General features: G+C 41.1%; 1 protein-coding gene across 1 annotated transcript in view; it reads right to left on the bottom strand.

Annotated features, from left to right (window-relative positions):
* ERN1 (endoplasmic reticulum to nucleus signaling 1) overlaps positions 1 to 19,496 on the bottom strand; it is a 55,915-nt gene that overhangs the window by 12,749 nt on the left and 23,670 nt on the right. Inside the window, exons 3-12 of the mRNA XM_029283536.1 lie at positions 17,411 to 17,444; positions 13,428 to 13,506; positions 8,888 to 8,960; positions 7,813 to 7,935; positions 6,332 to 6,433; positions 5,969 to 6,230; positions 3,395 to 3,473; positions 2,777 to 2,933; positions 1,444 to 1,562; positions 529 to 720 (exon numbers count right to left, since the gene is read on the bottom strand). Coding sequence (XP_029139369.1) covers positions 529 to 720; positions 1,444 to 1,562; positions 2,777 to 2,933; positions 3,395 to 3,473; positions 5,969 to 6,230; positions 6,332 to 6,433; positions 7,813 to 7,935; positions 8,888 to 8,960; positions 13,428 to 13,506; positions 17,411 to 17,444 — 1,220 coding nt within the window. The remainder of the gene's footprint in view (positions 1 to 528; positions 721 to 1,443; positions 1,563 to 2,776; positions 2,934 to 3,394; positions 3,474 to 5,968; positions 6,231 to 6,331; positions 6,434 to 7,812; positions 7,936 to 8,887; positions 8,961 to 13,427; positions 13,507 to 17,410; positions 17,445 to 19,496) is intronic.

Below are 19,496 nucleotides of genomic sequence, written 5' to 3'. Positions count from 1 at the left end.
CTGAACACGTCTATATCTCCTTATCCATGCCCAACCAATACTGTTGTTATATTATTAAGACATGGTTTAAGAGTTCATAAAATTAATTCAAACATTGATACAGGCAGTCCTTGACTTACAACAGCTCGTTTAGTGACCAATCAAAGTTACAGAGGCATTGAAAAAAAATGACTTATGACCATTTTTCACACTTACAGTATGACCATTGCAGATCCCCACAGTCGCGTGAATAAAATCCAGATGCTTGGCAACTGACTCATATTTATGACAGTTGCAGTGTCCCAGGGTCATGGGATCCCCTTCTGCAACCTTCTCACAAGCAAAGTCAATGAGGGAGCCAGATTCACTTAACAACTTTGTTACTAACAACAACTGCAGCGATACATTTAAGGAATGTGGCAAAAAAGGTCATAAAATGGGGCAAAACTCGCAACAAATTTCTCACTTAACAGCATAAATTTTGGGGTCAGTTGTGGTCGTAAGTCAAGGATTTCCTGTACTGCCTTAAAATGATGATTACACACCTACCATGGGGTAGGTAATAACAAAGGCTACCCAGCCAACAAGCAGGAAAGTGCTCAAGAGAACGGTGGCAAAGTCCTTCAAGATGGAATCCACTGGAGCCTCTGGTCGGGTCGTGGTTTGGCTGGTTGTCTCTGCAGCCGTCTCTGGAACAGGGTGCGGCAAATTCTTCCCGGGACTGCCGGCCATATTAATTGCCTGAGAAGCAAGAACCGCATCAGTTTGACTGCTCCCCTCTCTGCCACGACAGCGTAGATGCTTACAATACAATGTAAGTTTGTTTCTTCAACAGTTAGCATACAGTTAGAGAAAACAATGCAAAGATACAATGTTCAGCCTTGCTAAGAGGGTATGAAAACCGTCCCCAGCCAAAATATACCCAAGTGAACATTACAAGCTTTCAAGGATTAGGTTTAATGTTGACAGTTTCGCAACATTTCAGATTTATGAGAATTATTTCAATTTCTACATAATTCAATGTAGAAATTAGCCAGCTCCCTCCTACCGGTAGTTGATCTGTTTTTTCTGTTTACTTTACAACATGGGCTACCAATATTTTTTAATTGGACATTTCACTCTTGCATATGGCCCTCGGTCAACTCTCACCCAGAGGTCAGGCATGTTTAATTTAATTCCTGCAGGGCTCCTAACCTTTGAATATATAACTGGGGTCCTTACCATGTTACACAGGAAGCCCGCCCACCCTTGATCTCCTAGTCCTCTGTGAGACCTATAAAATCACTGGTTCAGGAATTCTGGGAGTTGAAGTCCACGAGTCATAAAAGAGCCAAGGTTGCCTACCCCTGTCCTAGCAGATGAAATGCAACAATTCCATTTTGAAGTGGAATAGTCACTTCTCTTTGTAAATTTGTTAACAAAGACTGGGTTTTTTAAAACAAACAAACAAACAAACAAACAAACCTCTTCAAAAACTTTTTTGTCTGAATCTGCCGGGATCACATTTTCCTGACGTTTAGGCAAGTTGCTTGGAAATTTCTCCAGGATCCTGGTTGAGGCTGATAATGGGGTCTCATGATGCCCTTCAAATAGGAATATGGTTTCTGTTATTCCCAAAGGAAAATAAAATGTCCACGAAACAGTTTCACACAGTATACCTTCATCTGAATGGCTCAAAAATATGGCAGCAGGATCAAGAGTACAAGAAAACAAGGAACAGTCCCACTTAGATGACCAAAGGTTAATTTAACTCACAATTCAATTTCCGATAGTGGCCAATTTCTTGGAAGCCAATAACAGTCCTTCCTTGTTATTTGTTCCCAAGGGTGGTTGTGTCTGACTGCTGAGGTTCCTTCCACTCAGCTATCATTGTAGCAGTCACTCATACAGTTGCCTTCTAAGACTAGAATCTGTACTGCTCCAGAGGTTGGTTGTCATCTCTTCCCAGCATCCCTCCTCATTAACCAGGTTAGCTGAGAATGCTGGGTAGTTGTAGTTCTTCAAATATCCAGAGCCAAAAGTTCTTTACACCAGAGTTTACCCCTCTCACTTAAAAGAGAGGGCAACCATGATGTATTTTGGTTCTGAATTCTATTGTGGAATACTTCTGTGGAATAGTTGCATAAGAGCTGTGGTGGCCCAGTGGCTGCTAGCAGATCAATTCTCACTGGCTTAAGGTTGACTCAGCCTTTCACTCTTTGGTAAAATGAGGACCCAGATTGTTGGGGGCAATATGCTGATTGTGTGAACCACTTACAGAGGGCTGTAAACCTTTGTGAAGCAGTATATAAATTTATTGCTATATTGTATCCTTTACATTAATTACCCAGGATTTGAAAAGAATCACTAATTCATTAAAACTTCAGATCTGGTTTTCAACTTACTGATAGCATATGAACTCAACAAGTCAGAAGCTCAGATGTAACTCTGGACATGCTTTTGTACATAATAATGTTATTATACTTAAATGGACTTTTTCCCTTCCAAGTTCCCCTTCCTCACACATATTTTGCAAAAGTCAGAAATACAGAGAACTTTAAATTAAACAAGTTATAATGTGGTAGCAATTGACAGGCTTCTACAAAAATACTTTTTGTGCATTATTGTTAGTATATTCACAGAGAAGAGAATTTCATAATTTCTCCATCTCTTGTTTATTAAAAATCCATCAAAAAGGAAATGGAAACACAGTTGGGTTGATTTGAGCAGTAGTATGCTTCAAGAGTGTAATACTTATTTTAACTTTGCATTTTGTTCACCAGAGGGCAGTATAATGTAGAAAAAGCCTTTCAGGTACCTATTAAAAGCCAGTGGTTCCTCAGAAAATGGAGTCCTTTCTTTGATTTGAATCCAGGCTGAAACCTTAGATCTGTACTTGGGGTGATCACACATTCTTCAATGGTGATCCCTTGTATTTTGGGGCCTTCTATCAATGGAATGGGACTTCCCCGAGGCTAGAGGAAGAGAGAGGAAGGACGACAAAAATGTGGAATCTTTAGGTACAGGAATGGAACATCTAATACTTTACAAATGTTAAAACAAAATAAATGTGTCCATGGATTTAAACATTGCACATTTATGCATAGCTCTCAGTCTGTGGAATTCACATAGTTTTCCATTTTTTGTTACTCAGTTGGGGGATAGGCAGCTTATGCTTTTCAGAAATTTGGAACCGTAATTCACACATGCCAATGCTGCCAGTCATGCTGGCAAGAATTCCTAAACATGGCATCCAAAACATGTGGGGTCACCAGATAGCTTAGACTTAAGAATTCCAAGTATTTTTTTTCTCTTTAATTAAACCAAATAAAGGGAAATATTCATTAAATATTCTGGGTATAAATCCAAACTGTGGTAGAATAGGCAAAGAAGCGGGAGATCTGATTTGTGGGTTACATCAGCTCTGCACACTTACCATAATAGCCACTCCTTCGTGTACCATCGATGGCGAAGCATATAAGCCGGTAGAGTATTTCCCTACATAAAGGGTTGGCCTAGAGGAAGAACATTGGGAATCAGGAAGAAAAAGTTAATAGTGCCATGCCTATATCATGCAGCAGGACCAACAGGCACAGTGCCCGAGGCTTATGCAAATGTTTTACGTTAAGAAAGATTGTGAAAATAGGGAAACAAGGAAATAAACTTTGCCTTGAAATTGGTCTTGGAAATAAACAGAAATGGACACTTGATCTGAACCTATTATTATGGGTTCTCAAATAAGAGACTGATTGAAGAACTGCAGGATGTCCTTGACTTATAGGACCACAAGTGGAACCAGAATTTCCACTGCTAAGCAAGGCAGTTAAATGCATCGTGTCCGATTTTACGACATTGTTTGCGATGGTTGTTAACTGAATCACTGCAGTTAAGCGAATCATGCGGTCATTAAGTGAATCTGGCTTCCCCCATTGACTCTGCTTGTTGGAAGCCAACTGGGAAGGTCGTAAACGGTGATCGCATGATCCTGAGACGCTACAACCACTGTAAATACATGCCAAGCACTCAAATTTTGATCATGTGACCAGGAGGATGCTGCAATGGTTGTAAGTGTGAGAACCACTTGTAAGTTTGTTTTTTTTTCCCCCGGCACTGAAAATTTAAACAGTCACGAAATGAATGATGGTAAGTCAAGGACTATCTGTCCAGGATTATGTTGATTGCCTTAGGCTTATTCTTGCAGAAAAGCCTTGCAAAGATCAGCGTGCCAAGGAATTACCAAGGTCTTAATGCAGACTTGAACAATACACACCCTCTCCTCTCCTTTCCTTCTCCCTCTCTCTATTTTCAGTTATACATCCTCACCTGTAAATATTGTTCTCAACAAATTTATGCTTACTAGGCCAATATGCATTCACAAAAAAAAGGACAGGTCAGAAAGAATAAGCAAGTTTTAAATGTGGAGCTTTCCCCCCGGTTTCTGGGTAACATCTGGCAGTACCACCTCTATATGGAAGAGTTTTTTTCAAGTGCTACAAAAGGGTGGTAACATTTTTTGGGGGGTATGGATTAACTACTGGCACAGGCTTGATTTTCCTTGCACCCATGCCTGTGTCACACACATACACACAACTAGTACATATGGCTCACTGCATTAGGACCACTGATGTAGTGAACAATGCACCCAGCAATGATCATTAATGGCTGCCCTCAAAATATGTCCTAGAGCAGTGGTGGTGAACCCATGGCACGCGTGCCAGAGGTGGCACTCAGAGCCCTCTCTGTGGGCACGCGCACTGTTGCCTCAGCCCCACCTCCCCCCGCGGCCGCCTCATCATCAGTCCCCCCAGAGGAGAGTCACCCCCGAGCGCGGCCCACATGGAGCAGCACAGTCAAGGACATGGCAGCTGGGCAGCGGGGACAAGACTCCGCCCTCGCACCCCATTGCGCACAGTTGATGCTGCAGGGTGCAGGTGGAAGGCATGGTTGTCATGGTGCTGTTGGGCCGCCTGGGCGATCTGCGGTGGGTGGCCCTGCGGGCGGGCAGGGGGTGGGCGGGCTGGGACAGGGGTGGGTAGAGCAGGGGCGGAGCCAGGACAGGATGGGGGCGGGGTGGGTTTTGGGCACTCAGACTCTAAAAGGTTCGCCATCACTGTCCTAGAGAGACATTCAGGCCTCAGGCAAAACAGTTCCCACCTAACCCTTTGGCTAAATGTCTACCACACCTGTCTACATCTGCAGGGTTTTATTCAAACTGTCTAGGAGATGTCCTTGCAACAGAAAGCAAACCTTAGATTTCTATTTGCATCTTTTGCGGCCCTGTGCAGAAGCTTATTTTTGCTCTTGTTTTGGGGTTGGCGTTAACGTTGCCTGTTAAGTTTCTCTTGAGCAAGTCTTAATAATGGCAAGAGAAGAGGCATCTGGAGTCTAGGATATTTGAATTCTTTTTAACGCAAATTGCTCTTCCTCTGTAACCCATAAAGTAAAATGAAACAGGATGTTGGCAAATACAGGCAGTTCTCAACTTATGACCACAATTGAGCACAAAATTTCTGTTGTTAAGTAAAACAGCCGTTAAGTGAGTTTTGCCCCATTTTATGACCTTTCTTGCTACAGTTGTTAAGTGAATCACTGCCACTGTTAATAACACAGTTGTTAAGTGTATCCGGCTTCCCCATGGGCTGTGCTTGTCTGAGGTCACAAAAAGGGATTGCATGACCTAGCGACACTGCAGCCGTCATAATTCATGCCAGTTGCCAAGCATCCCAGTTTTGATCACGTAACCACGGGGAGGCTGCAACAGTTGCAAGTGTGAAAAACAGACATAAGTCACTTTTTTCACTGTCCTTGTAATTTGAACGGTCACTAACTGAACTGTTGTAAGTCAAGGACTACCTGTAAAGGGAGACCGTATTTGAATCCCATACCGAATCAGATTGATTACTGAATCCTTGCAAGAGAATGACTGAGCTGATCTGATGACACTAAATGCACAATTTCTGACAAACCACCAAACAGGCCATGATTGGGAGAAAAAGCCTCTTACACTCACATTAGTTTGCTTTTGGCCTCCGTTTCTTTGGGAAATGGATATTTCCACTTAGTGATGCGCCCAACTTCACCGGACATGAACGTCAAGTAGCGCAGGGTTTCTACTCCCACGTTGGTGTGCATCACTTTCCATAAGCCTTCCCGCTGCCAGATGTAAAAAGCTACAACAGGGGAGCCGTAATTCTGGATCCACAAGACATCGCCCGACTCACTGTCCACGGTCACCACTAGTCCATCTCCATTAGATGCAAAGTGAGACATTTCTGGAACGGGCACAGATAAAAACCGACACGTCTTCATCGTTAGGCAAAACAAGCGGTCTTATTGCCGCAGCCTGCAAGTGCAGAAGGATTAATATTCTTACTATATTGGGCGTCTTCATCAGGCAATGTTGCCGCGTAATTGAAGTAGGTGGCATTCCAGCGGAGTTCCTTACTCTTGGTGTCGTACATGGTGATGGTATACTCTGTCGAAAGGAAAACAACGTTTGGTGAAGGAGAAAAGAATGACCATGGCTTCAAGTCTCTTCCTTCTAGCATGCAGAGCAAAAGTGTACTTTGGAATTCTGGGGAATTCTTACCAGCCTCTGGTTGGCCATTGTGGGAGAAAAAAAGATTTCAGTCTAATCCAGCAGACCTTTTGCGATCTTTACGGAATCAGATATTACTAAGCAGTTTTCTCATTAGACGAAGCCTCAGCATACTTCACTGAATATCAGCAAGCAGCACTATCTCATTGTGAGTGGGAGGCTAATCTGATCTCTTGGAATAAGGCAGGGTTAGGCAACCTTGGCTCTTTTATGACTTGTGGACTTCAACTCCCAGAATTCTGGGAGTTGAAGTCCACAAGTCATAAAAGAGCCAAGGTTGCCTACCCCTGGTATAAGGCCTTCATTTTTATAAAGCAACCCTATCTATGAGCCTGAAATATTCCAGCAATGAGCAGGACTGAAGAAATGTTGTTCCCTTTTCCTCCACAGGTGATCTAAGACACACTGCATGTGTACACACACACACACACACACAGAGAGAGAGAGAGAGAGAGAGAGAGAGAGAGAGAGAGAGAGAGAGAGAGAGAGACAGAGACAGAGACAGAGACAGAGACAGAGACAGAGACAGAGACAGAGTCAGAGAGAGAGAGCCCCACTCACTAAACCAGTGTTTCTTAACCTTGGCAACTTTACGATGTGTGGACTTCAACTCCCAAAATTCTCCATTCTGGGAGTTGAAGTCCACACTCGTAAAGTTGCCAAGGTTGAGAAACACTGCACTAAACGAAGGGAACACTCATAAGCTAACTCTTGTGCTGGCATGGATTACCTGTGGAAGTCTCTTGAGTCCTGCAGAATGGTGAGCCTCATTTTAGCTTTTTCAACAGTGACACAAAGGACTGCAGTGGCTCACAAGGTTAGGACGCTAGGCTGACGGTCGGCAGGCTCACGTTTGAGACCTGTTGCTGCCACGGGGCGGGGTGAGCTCCCGTCACATGCTGCAGCTCCTGCCAACCCAGCGGTTGGAAAGCAAGCGACCACAAGTAGATAAATGGGTATCACTTCGGTGGGCAATGGGGATGAGAAAGGAGCCACCAACAGAGCATCCCCCAGGCAACTATGATGTCACCAGCAAATCCTTTCACTGCGAAAGCACTTTGGTGCTTCTGACCCAGAAGTATTAGTATAACACTGACACAAAGCCATCTCAGAGGCTGAGGTGCAAGAATGTCCACTCTGATCTCTGAGGAATCAGGATGGATGTCCTCCTAGGGACTCCAGGATGGCAGCCTAAATAAAGGACTTCAGTAGAAGCATCTCCCTTTCGAATGGCTTGGCTTTCAAAACCTTCTTACCTGTTCGACCAAGATACAGCAGTGAGGTAGATGGGCACAAGCTTTCAGCAAATGAAGAGGTTAAAGTCTGCTGTTTTTCTCCTGTTGCAAGGTCTACTACATACCAGCTGTCCTGCTTCTTCCCTAATAGTAAACATCAACATGAGCATAATTAGGTTTGAAGGGAAGTAATGCAGGTAGTCCTCAATTTACGACCATTTGTTTAGTGACCATTCAAACTTATGTTGGTGCTGACGAAATTACTTATGACCAGCATTCCCCTATTCAGGTAATAAGAATTTGTATTCTTGGCAACCAATATGTATTTATGATGGCTGCAATGCCCTGGGGTCAAGTGATTTCCATTGGTGACTTTCCTAGTCAACTTCCTATTAGCAAAGTCAATAGGGGAAGCTGGAGTCACTTAATGACTTTGTAACTCACTTAACAACAGAGGTGATTCACTTAATAACCATGGCAAAAAATTTCATAAATATAAACTCAATAAACAAAATAATAAAAAACTGAGCATGACTCAATGTAACGCTAGCCTTGCTTATCAATGGAAGTTCCAGTTTTAATCGTGGTCGTAAGCTGAAGACTATCTGTATTTTCAGAATCAGTTTCCTGCCTACTAGCCACTGAGAGATATACTTTATCATCTGAGTCTTCTATGAACACAAAATAACAGAAGCTCACAGCATTGGCAAAAATCCAGCCAGTGAATTAACTGCTGAAGATTAAGTAAAATTCAGGTAATCCCAAAACAAACAAAAAGCCCAAAGTCAAACAAGCAAAGAATAACCCTACATAACTGCAATATGGAGACAGTTCTTGGTAGTCTGTCAAACATAACATTGTACTCAGCACACAAAGGATTTCTAAATTAACTTCATTGCATCAAAATGACAAAGTAATCTTTGGGTTGTTGCATTAGAAATTAGATTTAAACATGAGAACATATCCGAGGGCTGTAATGGAAAAAAAAAGATTCCATGCAAGTATTCTGGAGGCGCATACCCTGTGTTTTATACTCACATGGAAACGCAATAAAATCCATGCAAATGTTATTTTTCAGAAGGAAATGGAACATTACCCATGTATAGAATTCCATCGGAACTGCGGCAAGGGGAAGCCTGGACAAGCTCTGGGATGGTGAATGGCAGTTTCTAGAATATAAATATTCATATTAGCCATCTTCACTTCATATCAAACATTTAGCAAGGATTGCAAGGTAAAGACAACTGATGAATCCCATTTCAAAGCAGGTTGTTATTGAAGAGGATTTCCAGATGCTAGTTGTTCCATGTACGTCAACACCAATTAGCAATATCTGCAATCTGCATTTGCCTTGCGTCACACAAAACGACAAAGATTTATATCAGCAGTAACTCTGCAGTATTGATTTTGGGTCAATGCTATTTTCCCAGAGAAGAAGTATCTGTAAGTCTTGCTTTTTGGCCTATTTACTCTTGCATCCTTTTTGCTAAATATACGGTTTATCTCCCTTATTTTACTATCGATTGGAACTTTGTTCACATTCCCCAGGGAGTATCTTGGGTTTCTATTTTGAGAAGCAAGTCCAGGAAAAAGAAACAAGTGCTACTGCTCTATAATGCACATTTCTTTTAAGAGTGGAGGAAGATGGTACGTCTATTTGCTCTAAAACCCTGCAAGGTATGATCACAGAAGAGACTAAAATGGAACACATTGGCATGCGTAGCAAAAGAGAAATACATCATAAATCAACCTTCCCAAACAAAACAAAAAAAGACCCTGTCTTCTCAGTGTAATTATTTGTCTAAAAAGAAAAGCAAACTGTCTTTTAAATGTATACTTAAGTTTTGAACTTCCTCAAAGGAGTTCAGGGTAGCATGTACAATCCTCTGTGTTTTAAACTCACAATAACCTTGAGAAGCTAAGAACTGAGGAACAGCCCAAAATGACTCAATGAGCTGATCTTGATCTTCCCAATCAATAGCCAATGCTCCTGCTCTGGATATCTCTAGAAATGCAATAACTCCAACGTGAGCAGTGAAAGCCGAAGTGCCCACTTTCAGCACTGACTAATTATCTTGCTAACAAAGCTTAGCACAGAACGTAAAGTTCCACATGGTGCCCAGGACTGTGATCATTTGGAAGAACATACAATACAGTGCATTCATCCACTTTATGTGATAGTTACACACTGGATACCTGTTTGCAACACCTACCTTATCCTCACACCTGTGTATCACAAAACTGCAACACACATATGACATAGACCCACTATAAAGATGTATCTAAACTCAAGCAGGCCAGTCATAGCAGGGGTAAAATAATGTAGTATTTTAATATCTATAAAGTAAAAAGCAATCTACAACTTCTAGATTCTAGAGATAAAAATAGAGGCACTGTGGTATATCTGTATCACCCCTATTCTCACACCCATACTACCCTCTGATTGCAGAGTCTTTGCCAGTAGCCATGCCAACTGGGGATTCTAGGATTTGTAATCCCAACACATCTGGAGGGCACACGGCTAGAGAGAGCTGTTCTACATTAAACATTAAAAAAATATAAAAAGGCATGGTCAAAAAGTTCAAGACCACAAAAAGTACTTCACGTTTCATATTTCAGGTCTGTGGGCAGGAAAAAAAAACATGTTTCCTGTACTGAGGTAGTACAATATACTATGAAACAGATCTCAATCTTCCTAAGAAATTGGTGAGAACATACTAAACCACTTGAGTAAAGTGCATTTTAGAATGATTTCTAAACACAGTATCATTTCTACTTTCTTGTGGGAAGATGAAAAGTCTAGCATAATTGCCACCTTCAGGACCTCAGTACACTTCAAAGATCTAAAGTAACGCCTTCTTAACACTCTAAAGCAGAGGTGTCAAACTCAATTTCATTGAGGGCCGCATCAGCATTGCGGTTGCCCTCGGGGGGTGTGTGGTCAGGGTGGGTGCGGCCTACTGGGTGGGCATGGACAGCTCTACATTGTTCGTGTCAAGGGTGCCTGTGGGGGCCTGGGCAGGAGTGGGACAGATCTGAGGGTCTCTGGCAGAAGGGGGTGGGACTGGGGCAAGTGCCAAGGCATGGTCCATTTCTTCATTCCTCACAAAGGGTGACACTTCCCCAGCATGCACCCAGGCGGCGGGGCCGACACGACAGGGGCTGGTTCCTCACTGTTTCCAGACAGCCTTGTGGAGCTAAGACTGAATGCGTTTCAGCATAGATGGCCACCACAAAATTGTACATTGGCTCCCGGCTGGCCTGGGCCAGGGCCAAGGCAGAAGAGGCCGTTCCCTCACTGTTTCCAGGATGGCTTCACGGGCCACATGAAACCACTCTGTGGGCCGCATCCGGCCCCTGGGCCTTGTGTTTGACATGTCTGCTCTAAAGGCTGCAAGTGCTAACAAAGTATTAAGAAAAGGTTGTCACCTACACAGAAGACGGATAAAAGGTGACTTATACTGGGAAAACCTATTTCTTCGTTTCTTGCTGCCTATTTCAGCCTTCTCCAACTTGCTGCTTTTCAGATGTCTTGCAATTCCCATTCAATACCGAGAGAAACATTTTTCCCCATCAGCTGCTATCTTCTTTAATTTCAGATTGCTTTAACTAAAGAAAATGAGATTGCTCTAACTAAAGAAAATGTTACCACTGTGCCTTTAGGACAATTTGAGAGGAAATACAATTTTTTTCCAAAATTGTAAGAGGAAGTCAACAGTTTCAGGAAGAAAAAAAACTTCTTAGAAAGCCAAATTTAATCTGTTTCATCATAAAGCTGCTGTTCTTAAGTAACTAAGCAACAGAAAGCAACATCACTCCTATTTAACCCTTACACACTTTGCAAAGAAGGAGACAGGCACTATGGTCTAAAATTAATCGTGGAACCAATGTAGTTATCGCATCCATCTATTCCTGGAATAGGGTGGACTTTTTGATGCTTGCTTGCTGATCCCGAGACTATAATTAATTGCCTGGCTCTCTTCTAGACTCATCAAAAGATGCTCCCAAGTCCAATTAATTTCTTTCAATATTGTACATGTAATGTAATTGAAAAATAAGCTAAAGTGTTTATTAGGCTTATTACAAAGCCAAAATCCTTTTCCTCAAGGCAACAATGAACATTTTGAAGTCAGTTTTCCCTGCTTCCAAAGAAGCAGCCTGGCCAGCCAGACATGTTAGCATAATCACATGCCATTCCTGGAATTATAAACCTAAAGTTGGGGCCAACAGACAACAAGCTTCTAAGACAATTGTACAACATTTTGGTAAATGCAAAAGTTTTATCGGGAGAAAACCAGTACCTCAGAACATGTAGAGAAATTTACAACTTCAGTACCGGGGATCTGGTTTGCTGATTGGAACAGAAACAACTATAAATTTAGGAAGAATTTCTAATTCCAGTGTAAAAAAGATGTTTAGGATTTCCTATCATGACCACCAGGCCTCTCTTGGTTGCATAAATATCATACATCCACACTGCAGTGTCTTTTAAAGTATTTTTCAAACAGGTATATCTGCAACCTTCTAGTAAGAAACCTAGACCATATATATTCCTAAGCCATAATGTGGTTTGGTTTTGGCTTGACAATCTTACTCCAAGAGAGCAGCCACAACTTAATAATCACAGCAGATGGAATTGTTTATCGCCAAAAACAATCTTGTTAGTGAAATTTATGCACCCATGTTAGTCAAGCTGCAGCGAAGACCTTTTATTCCATCATCTGTGCATTTTTTTCTGCTCTTCTTCCAACCAATTGCTTGCTTTGCAATTGCCCAATGTTTTAAAATAGTAAGACATTGCTAACTCATACTATAGGTAGTCCTTGTCTTATGAGGACTGTTCGAAGCTACAACGGCAATGAAAAAAAGTGACTCATAACCGGCCCTCACACTTAACCATCGTTGCAGCATCTCCACGGTCACGATTGAAATTTGGGTGCTTGGCAACCGGCAGCATCCTGGGTTCAATGTGATCGCTATTTATGACTTTCCCACCTGGGCACAGTCATATTTGCTTAATGACCCCAGGATTCAGTTAACAACTGTGGCAAAAAAAAAAGATCATAAAAACAGGCATGACTCATTTAATAGCACCTTGCTTAGCAAGGTCACAAATTGGGGACTACCTGTACAGGCCTCTGAATCTTGTATAATGTGGACACGTGGGCACTTTCGCAACAATTGTTAATGTAGAACCGCTCTCTGGGAAATGAATTTTTATCTTTGGAGATAAACCATTCTGCAGAAGTTTTACAGCTTCTAATTTTTCTTAAAAATAACTCCAAATGTTAGTCAAGTGAGGGTACATTTATATATAATGTGGGAAAGTAAAAAAAAACATTTTTGTTTGGGGTAAAAAATAAAATAAATTAAATAAAATAAATTAAAATAAATAAATTAAATAAAATAAATTAAATAAAATAAATTAAAAAATAAAAAAAATTAAAAAAGTTACTATATGTAGGTTTCTTGTCTAGTATTATTTCTTATAAAATCAGAATTTTACATCGATTGTCAAAAGAGATCTCCCTTAAGCAGCAAGGCAAGCTAGATCAACATGCTTTGATCGTCTGAAAAAACTGCATTTCTCATTCAGTGAGAGCAAAATAATTACTTTGTGATCAAATTATACGTACAGTTAAGCCTTCATTATTCTTGCCACCAAGAGTGTAGAGACTTCCATCATTAGGATCAGGAAGAAATGCTGGCCTAGGACTGAAGAAATGATGAAAACAGCAATTACAGCATCACACTTGTGAAAAGAAAAGGCAGCAAAATTTTGGTCACTATACATTTTCTTGTGATGATGGCTATATTACGAAACAGATATTTGTGTGTGTTTTTTTTAAAGTCAAATACAGGTAGTCCTTGACTTACGACCACAATTGAGCCCAAAATTTTTGTTCCTAAGTGAGACGTTTGTTAAGTGAATTTGTCCCATTTTATGACCCTTCTTGCCACAGTTGTTAAGTGAATCGCTACACTTGTTAAATTAGTAGTACGGTTATTAAGTGAATGAGGCTTCCTCATTGACCTTGCTTGTCCGAAGGTCGCAAAAGTGATCACGTGATCCTGCGATACAGCAATGGTCATAAATACATGCCAGTTGCCAAGTGGCCAAATTTTGATCACGTGACTATGAGGACACTGCAACAGTTGTTAAGTGTGAAAAGTGGTCAAAAGTCACTTTTTCAGTGCTGTTGTAACTTTGAACGGTCACTAAATGAACTGTTGTAAGTCGAGGACTACCTGTATGTGCTTTTAATTAAGCACAGTCATTTAAACCCCTGGTTTTGCATACCACCAGCCTCTGAATTTGGATCTTTCAGATTATTTGATTTCAAATTATTTTCAATCTTTCAAATTACATGCCACATTTCAATTTGAAAATTAATTATATGGGTTTATTTTAGTAATAGTTTCTAATTAGCTATTCTGGTAAAGCAGAGAACAGGTTGGGCAGATGTTGCTGAAATACAAGCTCAAGCAGCCACTTGTCTTGCAACCAGAGTTACCTTGCCTACTTCTGCTGAAAATCAATGTATTTGTTAGCTTGCGAACCAGTATGCCTCTTTTGAAGCAAATACCATACTCTTCACAGTCAAGAATAAAGCTGTGATTTGTAAAATAAACTTGGATATGTTAAGTACATATTAAAACAGGGGTCTTCAAACTTGGCCCTTTTATGACTTGTGGACTTCAACTCTCAGAATTCCTCAGCCAGCCTGCTTGGTTGAGGAATTCTGGGAGTTAAAGTCCACAAATCATAAAAGGGCCAAATCTGAAGACCCTGTATTAAAATAAATGCCTTTCAGTACATACTTTCTTAATATTGGGTTGACATTTTGATTTTCAGAAGTCATTTAAGCCACAAGCTTCTTTGAGATATTGTACCACAGAAAACTAATAGGGATATTTAGAGGGTGTCTAAAAAGTGAAGATGGCAGCCATAAAGCCCTGCCCCTTTTTATATGCACTGCACAAGCAACACACAGAATGCTGGCTGGGGAATTCTGGGAGTTGAAGTCCACACATCTTAAAGTTGCCAAGGTTGAAACATACTGTACAGGAACATTGCATTATTTAACCCTCCAGCTGCTGATAGATCATAGAATTCCCCAGATTTCCTGTTTTGTAGGAGACAAGTAGGTTATTGATCCTCCCAGCCTTTAAAGTATATTTGAGGTGTCTTCTGAGAAGAGGTGGGACAACTCATCATGGCCAACTCGCTGCAGGACAGCTCATCATAGGACAATTCAACAAATAACAAAAGTTACATTAATTTTACCAGAACCATGACCACTAATAATAAAGAAAGTCAATCCAGAAATACAAGAGTTACAATAATTTCAACGAAAACGTGGTCACCAATAATAAAAGTAACTGAACGAAATGATTAATACAGTGTTGAATTGTCCCGCAGTGAGTTGGTCATGGCGTGTTGGCCAAGATAAACTGTCCTAGACCCCTTCTGAAAGTCCTGCACAACTAGTTTGTGCCAGAGTCATGGGGGAAAGGGGCCAGACAGAAATTGGGGAGCACTATCTCTTGGGCTTTATGGAATTTAGCACTGACTTTGGGCATGAGTCAAGGTCTTAGTACCGCATAATCTTGACGGAATACATGGATCACCTTTTACTAAGACAGCTCCTAATTGTCCCACATTTCTCTCTAAAGTTTGGTGTACCAGAATAATTGTCTTCCAGGTAAAAGTATTAACGGGTACCTAATGGGTCCAGGTAAAAGTGACTGATTTGAACAGAACAAATATTAAAGTTTTGAAAACCATGACAGGTGCCCTGAAAAGAATCAGTGAGTGAATCACAGGAAATAAGAGGACACTCGTACCTTGGAAAAAGAAAGGGATCTGTAAGTGGCCCTTGCTTGTCCAGAGAGTGAAGCTCAAAATGCCTAATGGAGCCAGGTCCTCACAATGGCTGATAGTCCTGCCCTCAATGCCATTTGGTAGAACCTATATTGGTGTCATGATTTGCATCACCAGTCAACAGCATGTCCAGTCAATTGATATTGGTATATTTTGGGAATTACTGGATATCTTTATAGTTTTACTACAGGACTTGGAAAGCTGTAGCTCAGAAGTTTTCATTCACTTTCCAGGCACTTGATGATAGCCAGCCTGCGTCTGGATGTAGAACTAGGTTTTGAGGCAGGATGCCTGGGCTTTCCATGAAGTGTCTTGAGTGCTCCCATGTTAATTCTATTAGGGATTGTACATGTTCCAAAGGTCCCTTAATCTGAATCTGTCCTGACTGTGTAAACAGACCATGCTGCATGTACACCAGCAGGTGTCACACTCTCATCTGCTCTGACAATACTCTTGGAACCAGCCTTACTGTCCTCAGTTCCAGTAGATTAAGCAGCAGTGTGTACCTTTGAGGGAATGCACCAACTTGTTTGAGATGTGAATTCCCCACACCACCAGGTTGGCATCTGTGATCACCTGATGTCCGATTGGCATTCCCTGCACCAGATTGGCTGAGAATCATTAATATAACTACTTGCATATAGGTGAAATATGATGGTAATTTGATACTGGATTAGGAGAAAGACCTAGTACCTCAAGCCATCTTCCACTATAATTTTGCCTGAGACTCGGCCTCCTTGACACTAGGATCTCCCTTTACAGTCTTCTGGAACTCAAGGGTCTGCCGCTAATATATACACATTTTTCTTTCATCTCTGTTGGTGGAATCCCAGAGACAGAATTTGCTTCAAAAACCTGTGTATGTTCTTGTCAAAGTGAATGGTGAAATGCATTCCCACAGACAGTGAAGCCTCAATGTGACATTAGTCACTGCTATCTGCATACAAGTTACTGTGATACACCTTGTGCCTAGTTTACTGGAAAGAGATGTTAAGTCCTGCTGCTTGGTAGGTAAGCTCAGTGCCAGTGTTGCTGTTCATATGTTGGCCATGTCTGGCGGAATTTCCTCTCAATTTGCCCCTAGGCCTTCACTGCAGTTTGGCCCGGTCAACTGGAATGGCTCCAATGGTCCTCCTTTCCTTGGACTTATGTTTTGGCTGACATGTGGCCTCTTGCCTGCAGCTAGTGCCTTAGTCAGTTAGTTCATTCTTGCAGGGCACCAGCCTGCTCGACTACATGTTTGTTGACATTTGTAGTATTTTTCTTCTATTTTTTTTTTCTCAGCTCTCAAATTGCTGGGGAAGCCTCTGCTTCCTCTTAGAAAGCAGAGCTAAAGAATGAGGCCTGGGCTGCTGCTGCACAGAGCAGGAAGAAGCCTTAAACTAGGCTTTTTATAATGAAGCGATGTTATTAACCCTTTCCCTCTTGGCTCCATTTTTAAGGACAGAAAATGAGGTTTTCCTTCCTGCTACATCCCACAATGCTCCCCCTTCCTGACTAAAACTGAGAGGTTTATGTAAGAGATTTCAGAAGAAGAAGAAATCCCTAGGCATCTTTCTGGAAGAACCAAACGTCTGGACTGCTCATATAACCAACCATTTTGACCTAACCTACAAAGTTTGTAGTGTAGAAGTGCTTTCATTTTAAAAGCTTGGAGTTGTGTTAGTTGTTGTTTTCCAGTGCAATCGGAGCTGTAGATCCTGAAAAAGTAGAGTGAAAAGAAAGAGGACTTACTCTTCCATGTGCAGTGGCACCTGAAGTACAGGATCTGCAAACAAAAAGAAAAGGTCAAGGTACAAGCAATTAAACATTCTGGCCTCACATCAAGCTTACATTCTGTGATCCAGCTGTCATCTGAGATGGTTTGTAGTTTGCAAGAAAAGTAAGATAAGCAGTTTGCAAGAAACAAGTTCAAGCAGCAAAATGCAGTGGAAGAGTAAGCTGATTAGCAATTATATTCCAATTGCTACAGTTCAGGGATTTGGCAAAAAGGAGGTCCCTGAGTTGCCACAGTTAAATGAGAGTTTATAATCTGCAAAACCTTTCTATTCTGCTCCTTGGGAGTTTCGCTTCTTCATTAACATTTTTACTTTCATCCTAAAATTTGCCAGTCTCTCTACACCCCAAGTCTGATGTTTAAGTTGTCCATTCTTTAAACTACGCATTTATTTATTGCTTAAGTTACTCTGTGAAGTATATGAAGTGAATTATAGTATACAAACAACAATGTTCCTTGTACTGGAATGCAATGATCTCTTTGCCCCTTCATGGCAGCTCCCACATGACATAACAATGCTGCATTATGATCAGGAGCAAACTGGAGAACTTATGGACCTCCAAATTCTACCAGCACGCCAACATCTCAAAACAGTATGATCAACGATAAAAGTAATCAGAATTAATTTTTATCACTCTTGCTCTAGTTCTTACTATCCAAACTGTTAGATTTACTCTGAACTGGAAAGACTGCAATGTGCTTTATGCCTATTTTCTACCTGCAAGCAAGAGAAGGTAAGACAAATATGTTGCAAATCTTAATAGCTATTTATGGGAGCAGGGATGGGCCCTGCATGGTTACTTAGCACCAGCCAGTTTATTGTGATTTTTTAAAATTTATTAAATACAATTTTAATCAATATAGATTGAGCAATTCAGCAACGACTGTCACACCTCATGCAAAATAGAGCAATAAATACACAATTAATATTAATAAATCGATGAGTTAAAACACTTCAGTGAAATTCTTATATGAGGAACATATTCCATTTAAGCAGAAATTCAGGATTTATCTGAGCATCTGGTCTTTTAAAAAGCAGATTAATTCTTGAAAGGAAAACAAGGCAACACTAGGCAACACTGCCTAGTGTTACAAACAATTTCAGATCAGCTTCTTCCTCACATAAACAAAATGATGCAAGAGCAAAGAAATAAGAGAATGAGTCCTCTTACAGGGAAACTTGGCACTGCTTACACAAAACCATTTTTCACATAAACAGGTCACTTATCTTTGACACAAACCGCTTAGTCAGTGAGGTTTTTCCCATTACTCAATGCCATGACAAAAGAAGCATACCTGTTGAATTGTTGCCTGTTGCATATTAATTTTTAGGCACAGAAGTCTTTCAAAGAAAAGGATAAATCTCAAACAAAATTTTCCCCACCTTATCTTCCATTATTTGTCATATGCCAGAAAGTGCATTAACACAAAATAGTTGTGCAATGTCTTTGAACCTGTTATACTAGAAACCTTTCACCTGGACACAGGTCTTACTTCACTGCAGGATACTGCCTGCCCACATTAATGGTGAGCAGACTATACATCTATTTTATCATGTGCCTTAATGGCATTCACTCATTCTTCAGTATGGGGAAAAATAAAGAACAATGCTTTTCTCCCACATTATGAAGCAGGCATCATTTTCGTTTATGAAACTAGTAGTCCTATAGGAAAAAAAACTACTGATTTATTAATATTTTCAGACCCAAGACTCACCTTTTACCAATTGGCATCTAAATATTCATTTAATTCTGGCCATGTATTTGTATTTCCTATTCTCCTTTCTTTATTCTTCTACTCCTTTACATACTCTTCTTCCCAAATGACATAGATCACACTATATATTTTGGAAGACCGAAGAACGGCCAGATAACATCTTTCCCCTCTGTGCCATGGACTCCCGTTGCTGAACTATGTACTCTAAGACGGTCCTGCTGGTCCTGCGCGACTCACCCCTCGCGCAGGCCTGGCCCAGTAGCATTTCTAGGGCCTACCTTGAGGATGGGGTGTGGAACCCCGAGAGGTGGCATGCAGCAGCTACAG

The sequence above is a fragment of the Protobothrops mucrosquamatus genome, unplaced genomic scaffold, assembly GCF_001527695.2.
Source record: "Protobothrops mucrosquamatus isolate PMUCROS unplaced genomic scaffold, P.Mucros_1.0 scaffold124, whole genome shotgun sequence".
NCBI classification, from domain to species: domain Eukaryota; kingdom Metazoa; phylum Chordata; class Lepidosauria; order Squamata; family Viperidae; genus Protobothrops; species Protobothrops mucrosquamatus.
The sequence above is the reverse complement of the archived record's forward strand: the minus strand, read 5'-3'. Positions and strand labels throughout refer to the sequence as shown.